Raw genomic sequence first — 7,792 nt, forward strand, 5'->3', positions numbered from 1 at the left:
CTGATTTTTAAAAAAAAATTCTAAAAGTAAAATTATTTTATTAAAAAAAAAAAAAAAAAAAAAAAAAAAAAAGCTACAAATGTGAAAGCGGTTAAATAAATAACATTTTAATGTATTCTTAATGAATTAAAAATGCATTTGATATTTGTGTTTCTAATTCTTTTAAGGTCCAAATGGTCAGCAGTATGAGGTTTGGACGCAATGTGAACTACCGCATCCTCGACATCGACTGGTGCACATCAGATAAAGTTGTGTTGGCTTCGGACGACGGCTGCGTCCGAGTGTTGGAGATGGCCATGAAGTCGGCCAGTTACCGCATGGATGAGCAGGACCTGACTGGTGAGGAAGGCAAACGCTAAGGGAAGAAGTGAAGTTGAAATGTTTAAAAGGAGGATTTGGTCATTCAGGACCCAGCTGCACTTCACACTGTGTCACATTCTGGTGTGTTAATGGATTAACATCTCCTTCCTTTTTCTCACAGACCCGGTGTGGTGTCCTTCCCTGCTGCTACCCCGGGCTGCCCTCACTCTTAAGGCTTTCCTTCTCCTGCAGCCCTGGTCAGGGACCTTCACTATGGACATCACTCAGGTGTAAGTCTCTGTGGCTGAATACACTATCATCATCATCATCATCATCATCATATAAATCAGGAATGTCATTTACAGCCCTCTAAGTAATTTTCTGCAACCCATGATTCTATAATAAAGCAATTTTGACTGCAATCACTAGCAATATGCAAATAGACACTACTTTTATGTTTTAGGAGGACATTTTCACAGAGAAATTGAATCTTCAAATAAATTGTTAGCCACAACACAAAGTATTTCTTAGGTTTCCGCAGCGCAAACATCCACTCTTACACAAAAACAAACATGGGTGGAAGACACCAAAAAGAAAGTCGTATAATGACATGTAGCTATTTAATGTAGCCATTTAGTTTATTATTGAGCAGATAATAGCAGAACAAGCATAATTTTTGTGGATCCACCAATAACTTTCAAGTAGAAGGTTTTGGGCCCTGGTGGTAAAACGTTTGGAAACCACTGATGTAAACTCAGAGAAGAAAATGATTTCTACTTGTTTTGGTTCAACTTTGTTTTAAATTGGTATTGTCCTCCATTTTAATGCTCCACACTTGACACCGTCTTTAGTTTGTTGGAATTATTCTCCAGCTGTAATGGTAGCATTTTCATCAAAATAAAAAGGGAAAATATAATTCGGATTAAGAAGAAATTTTCTTAGAATTTAATCTGATCATTAAAAAAAGCTTACATGTCAGCATAAAGTCCAACTGAATTTATTTCTTTCTTTTTTCCCCCCTTTGGCAGTTTCCTAAGTGCTGAGTGCATCATTACGTTTCAGTTTTATTATTCACAGATGAATCAGGGAACTACTTGACCTCAGCATATCTATTAGTCTTTGATTGTAATCGACTCCACTGTCAGGTTTCCGTTCATTCTGATTATGCAACATTTAACCTCAGAAAAACACCAAGATAGCCATTTTCCTTTCTTTGATCTCCCCACTTTAGAGATTACAATGAAAAAGTGGAGATTAAAGGCCTGATCCAGGAGCAGCTCAACTCGCTGTCAAAGTAAGTTTCATGTGTCCTTTTGGTGGATTTTAAAGGCTCGTACAATTGCTAACATACTAGACTATTTAACTTTTGGCTCAAAGTTGCAAACACTATATGTCCATAATTTTGTGCTTTTATTGGTTTGTTTTTTTGGGTCGACTGGTTATGCAAAAAGTGACCTAAATTGTTTTTAAGAACAAGAACTTGGTGCTGAACTTGGCTTAAAAATATACATACAGCCTCCCTAACATTTGGATGGATGTGCTTTATCAAGATCAACAAGTTTCTGGACTAATTCTGACTGGACTGGACTTTAAAGCCAAGTCTGTTATTTAGCGGTCAGTCCTGCCAAGACGACTATTCAGATATCCACACAGAATCCGGCCAGAAACTTATTTTTGGCAACAAAACAGTTTGTGTTTCCTCTATCGTTGTGTATGTGTGTGTGTGTGCACATTTAAGTATGTACGATTATAGAAAAGCCATAAAAAAGTTTAACATCAGGCACCAAAAACAAGCGAGAGGCTCCAATGCATACAGAAAGGACAAACATTGACGTGACATTCATGCCAATGAGAGTTTTAACACTTGGACCTGTAGCCTGAAAGTTAGAATTCAAATACTCAGATTCACATGTTTGTATCTTTCTATCAATATGTACTGCAGGAAGATTTTTTGGTAAATGAAGTTTTGCCTTTCAGGTTAAATTAGTTCTAAGCTGCAGCCGCAAAAGCAGCGTGTACTCTGTGGTCTGGAAGATAAAAACAGCCTCTCTGGTTCTGCTGAATGTCTGTGTGGTTTTTCAGCGATATGAAGAGCGTGCTTCAGGACTCGGAGCTGAGTCTTCTGCAGCGCTGCCTCCTGGTGTCACGGTGGGTTCTCCTTCTTTGTAAAGTCTTTGTTAATCTTCAGATTGCACTATGTTAAATGATGCTAAAGGACGAATAAGTTAAAGAAAATTAAAAGTTATAGGAGCTCAAATCATTAGTGAGCATATTACTAAGAAAATAAAGTTCCTTGTAAAACAGAAGAATCCTTCAGAGAGAGATTTTCCTCTCCTGAACGTGTCTGACATGTTGTGGTTGACTCTAGGTTGTTCGGGGATGAGTCCGACCTTAACTTCTGGACAGTGGCGTCCCACTACCTGCAGCTGTTTGCCCAGGCTCGTCAGCTAAGCGTGACCTCTGAAGGGGGGAGTGAAGAAACCCAGCCGCCGTCTCAGAACCACCTGGACATTTGCCACGACATTTTGTGCGAGAGTTCTTACTTCCAGGTCAGTAGAAAGAGAGGCACGTCAGGTAGTTTTACTTGTTTCTTCATCTTCCACTGAGAAAAGATCCCAAATCCAGCTGAAAGACAATAAAGTTTGTGATTATGAAGTATCAAAATGTTAAAACGTTACAGACTTATGTTTTTCTGCAAAGTGCTGTAGTTTCCTCTGTTGTCTCACTCAGTTCATGACTCATTTCGTCACATTTCTCCGACTCATAAGTGTTTTAACATTAATATTTGGAAGTCATCTTCTCCACTTGATTCACTCAACAGAAGTTCCAGCTGGATCGAGTTCACTTGCAGGAGGTGAAGAGGTCCAGTTATGAACACACCAAGAAATGTGCTGACCAGCTCCTCCTGCTGGGTCAGGTAGGTACAACACCATCCCATCACCTAAACCAGCGGTTCTCAGACTTCATTTTTGTGCGAGAGCCATTAAGGATTCCTATTGCAAAGTTTCTGAATCTAGATTCTAAATTCTCACATAGTTTGCAACGTGAGGCCTGATCCGTTTTGTTTTAATCCAGCTTTAAAGAACAGCGTTCCACTTCTCAACCGTGCATACACTCAGATTAATTGTAAATGGATCATAATCTGGCGCAGAGAGGCCTGTCCACAACCCAGCATGACCTTCCTGAGTGTGTACACCAGATTAAAATTGTTACCGCTCACAGTTCCCAGTGCTTGCCTGCCTCAGGTGTTGTCTTATGTCTCTCAGACCGACCGGGCGGTGCAGTTGCTGCTGGAGACGAGTGCAGATAACCCCAGCTACTACTGCGATTCACTCAAAGCCTGCCTAGTGACCACCATCACCTCCTCGGGCCCTTCACAGTCTACAATCAAGCTAGTGGCCACCAATATGATTGCTAATGGCAAACTGGCAGGTAATTATCACAACCTGTTATCTGCTTTGTCAGTTTAAATGAGCCAAATGCAGAAAGTGTGAGTCTCAGCGGTTTGTCTCTTCTTAACACATATCTGTGGACTGTTTTGACTTTGTTGCAGAGGGAGTCCAGTTGTTGTGTCTGATTGACAAGGCGGCGGACGCCTGCCGCTACCTGCAGACCTACGGGGAGTGGAACCGAGCGGCGTGGCTCGCTAAGGTAACTCAGCAGTTCTGGGATCGGAGGCTGATGTAGTGGGTCGACGGAAGAAGACCCACTACATTTGCCTGTTGTCTGACGGTGTGAATCTCTGGGTTTCCAGGTGCGCCTGAGCCCAGCAGAAGGCTCCGACGTGCTGAAGCGCTGGGCAGAGCACCTGTGCTCCCCTCAGGTCAACCAGAAATCCAAAGCCATCCTGGTGCTGCTGTCCCTGGGCTGCTTTTACAAAGTGGGAGAGATGCTGCACAGGTGAGAGAATTGATTTAAATAAGTATCTATTTGTAGTTATTTAAATGAATTACATGCGATAAGAATATTATTTAAAACCTTTTTATATAATATTTGATAAACGAGCTTGATTCAGTTTTTAAAAAGGTTGTCAGGCTTTTTATAATTGGATTTATTTTCATCTTGTGATTTTAAAATCAAAATCTCTAAATTTGTGTATTGAGGATGCGACTTGCCCTGTACCTTTGATCAATCTAATGCTGGTACCACTCTGCCTTCCCCACAGCTTTTGCTCAGGTTTCTGAGCAAGAGCTGCTCAGAGTTGATGAATGCTTCATAATCACACGTGAAGCATTGGTTTATGGCTAATGTTCTAACCTCCTTCTGTGTCTTTCTTTTCTTTTCTTTTCCACCTGCCTTGGCAGTATGAGGTACTTTGATCGCGCCGCCCTCTTCATTGAGGCTTGTTTGAAATCTGGGGTAATGGAGGCCAATGACTCTTCCAATATCCTTTTTTTGAAATCTCACTACAGCACTCATTGGGTCTCAATGATGCTTAGGTCGCTTTTTGTTTTTGTTTGTTTAGGCCAGTTTATACATATTGAAACACCACTCTTTACGAGTGCCTTAGAATTTCCTCGAGTGTTTGCACGTAGTGCTGTGTCCTCCTTAACCCGTCGCTGCACATAAACTCATCGAGGCTGCGTTTCTGGACTTTGCACGGCTGCTGCGTTCGCTGGGCCTGCGGGAGGGCGCCGCTCTGTGGGCGTCGCGGGCCGGCAGCGCCGGAGAGCAGCTGATGGAGGAGCTCTTCCAGGGGGAAGGTGGCGTTCCCGAAGCCGTACTTGGCGAAGACGAGGTGGAAGTGGGACTGGAGAGCACAGAGTGAGCGGGTGTCTATCAGAACTCGATCATTATGAATGAACTCTGGATCGGCATCCGGGAGATTCATGCTCATCACCTCTGCATCTCTGAGGAGAGGGGATGCGAGGCGTTTATTCCTTGTGAGGTTTTTACTGGAAGCTACCTGCGTCTGTGGCTGTGATGAGGTTGAGGTGATGTAAACGGTCTGTGTGTGTATGTGTGTGTGTTCATGTGTAAATGCATGTAACGGCCCAAGAAGAAACACTTTGTGTCCCCATCACCTCTTTGTCACTCCATGTTGCTTCCATTTAAATCCCTGAATGTTTGTTTTACAAATGGTTACTTTCCGTGATGGTTTTGGTGATGTCAGAGTACTACTGTAGCTCTATGGGTGTCACTGAAAAAAATGATCTCTGTCCTTTTGAAAGTGTGTTGTAGCGGTGCCCCATGGGTGACTTTCTTGATTCATGAATTGCACTTTTAATTTCACACCTAAGACTTTATAATTTGATTGGAGATCTTGCTTTAACTGGCCATGTGATTATGCACAAATACACAAAAGCAACTTGTTCTTTGAGTCACTCACCAAAACCTGACTTTTCCTGATTTGTCAGTTTGATACGAGAACTGTCACCACAGTGATGACGTGAATTAGACGCATGATGTATCTTAATCCATTCCAGTTATCTTTTAGCATCCTTTCGGCTGTTTCTATGGACACTTGCAACAGTTTGCCATCTGTGTTTTTGATGTTACGGTAATGACGTTTGCTACAAACAGAGCTATCAAGCTGTTAATCAGACCTCTGAAACGTTTAACCAGTCTGTGCTGCTTTCTGAAATAATCCCTTGCATTCATTCATTCATTCCACTTAGACCTTTTAAACTTTTGTCATCTTACAACCGCAAAATTAATTGCAGTTTATTGGGATTATACATGACAGAGTAACACAAAGTAGCACATGATTGTGCAGCTGTGCATATCCTGAGTAAAGATATCCTGCACAGTTTTCTTATCTAAAATGCTCAAACTCAATCAGAAGAGAATATCTGTGGACATCTGTTTTCAAGTCCTTCATACAGATTTACCTCTGGACTTTGACAGGACCATTTTGACACATGACATGTTGGTGATCGCCAGCTAGAAGCTGAACTTCCACCCCAGTCCAAAGCTTGGTGAAGACTCTAATAGGTTTTCTCCTTATTTATTCGACTCAATCATCTGTGGTCAGCTTCCCACAGCATGATGCTGCCACCACCAGATTTCACTGTGGGGTAGGTGTGTTCAGGGTGATGTGCAGTGTGAGTTTTCTGCCTCACAAGTGATTTTTGAAGTCGACTGGTTCTGATTTGTGCAAATATTTTTGCCTTCCACACAATTATGCACTATTTATATGCTAATCTATCGTATGAAATCCCAATAAAATAGATTAAAGTTTGTGGTTATAATACAACGACAATAAAAAAGTATAAGAGGTGGGAATACTTTTGCACTGCCACCCGTTCTTCGCTGTCCCGCCTGGTTCTTTACATGCTAAACATATCCTGAAGATCCAAACCATCAGCGTAATGTTGCAAAGATTTTATAGTGTTTGTGATTTAAAAAAAAGAAGAAAAAGAACAGTTTCTTACTTTTAGTGTTGATGTGTTTCATAAACACACCAGTGGTGTTTCATGTAATCCGTGCTACTGTAAAAAACTGGAACAGTGTTGCTATGGTAACCCACGTCCACTGACTGCTCCGCCTAACACTACTCGTGATTAGCTGTAGTGTATCTTACTCTGTGTGAGGGCATCGTGGAGACGTGTACTGGTCTTCTTTTCCTTTTGACGAAATGTTTAACAACATTCTGCTGCTTTTCTTTATATGTACAATGAAATTATACTGCTGAAAATCCTGGCACGTAGACATGTCTTTAACTGTATATTTTCTAAGAAGAAGAATCCATAATGTTTATCTTTTTTTCTTTGTCTATTGTTAAAATCGTGATTCTGATGCTTCATGGCAAGATAAAGAATTATATGTGTATATGAATGGTAATAAAAAATGTCTTCAAGGTTTGTTTTTGTTTTTTTTTTTCTTCTCACTCGCTTACATGAATGTTAACACAAGAGGGCACTCTTGTCTCTTAAAATAAAGCTAAACACCTCCAGCACTTTGTGATAATACCAGAAAGGCTGACACTCTGGGAATTCCAACCCAGGTAGGCTGAATTTTAATGTTCGCTCATTTATCAGCCTGTCCTTGAAGTGAATTAGTCCCAGCGTGAGCCACTTCCGCAGTTAATTAACTTCTTTTCTGCTCGGGAGGCAGACCAACAGCTGGCCTCAGCTCGCTGCCCAGGTCTAACCGTTTTCTCCCTTTTCATCGCCTCGGATTTATTCTTCGATCTGTATTCTCCTTCTCTTCCTTGCCCCCTCCCCCCCCAGTAAAGAAAAAAAAAATCTTGACACAAAGAGAAGAAAAACTGTCTGGAACACACAGGGCTCCCAAATGACTTGTTTGTGCTCCTTTTAATGGCTTGATGAATAACTGCCGGAGAGCTGTTACAGCCAGATCATCTGTATGCATGCAGGGCCTCGCCGCAGGTTTTCTCCTACAGCCACCCTGCTACCTAAAACAGCGACTCCGATCCAGCTGACCTGACTTTATAGCTCCCTTTTCCAACTTACTGCTTCTTTTCTCCTTTTTTTTTTTTTTTTTTTTTTTTCAACTTAATTTGTCTTGGGCAGTCTTTGCCTTTTCCCCC

General features: G+C 41.5%; 1 protein-coding gene across 1 annotated transcript in view; it reads left to right on the forward strand.

Moving 5' to 3' along the window:
• Positions 1-7,103, forward strand: part of wdr11 (WD repeat domain 11) — a 22,555-nt gene extending 15,452 nt beyond the window's left edge. The window contains exons 19-29 of the mRNA XM_015025844.1: positions 168-339; positions 482-590; positions 1,532-1,594; positions 2,383-2,448; positions 2,669-2,849; positions 3,122-3,217; positions 3,567-3,732; positions 3,854-3,951; positions 4,055-4,200; positions 4,605-4,684; positions 4,866-7,103. Of these exons, the coding sequence (XP_014881330.1) occupies positions 168-339; positions 482-590; positions 1,532-1,594; positions 2,383-2,448; positions 2,669-2,849; positions 3,122-3,217; positions 3,567-3,732; positions 3,854-3,951; positions 4,055-4,200; positions 4,605-4,684; positions 4,866-5,068 (1,380 nt within the window). The 3' untranslated portion in view covers positions 5,069-7,103. The remainder of the gene's footprint in view (positions 1-167; positions 340-481; positions 591-1,531; positions 1,595-2,382; positions 2,449-2,668; positions 2,850-3,121; positions 3,218-3,566; positions 3,733-3,853; positions 3,952-4,054; positions 4,201-4,604; positions 4,685-4,865) is intronic.
• The last annotated feature ends 689 nt before the right edge of the window (positions 7,104-7,792 follow it).

Source organism: Poecilia latipinna, unplaced genomic scaffold, assembly GCF_001443285.1.
Source record: "Poecilia latipinna isolate Pla-1442-1.1 unplaced genomic scaffold, P_latipinna-1.0 Scaffold4356, whole genome shotgun sequence".
Taxonomy (NCBI): Eukaryota; Metazoa; Chordata; class Actinopteri; order Cyprinodontiformes; family Poeciliidae; genus Poecilia; species Poecilia latipinna.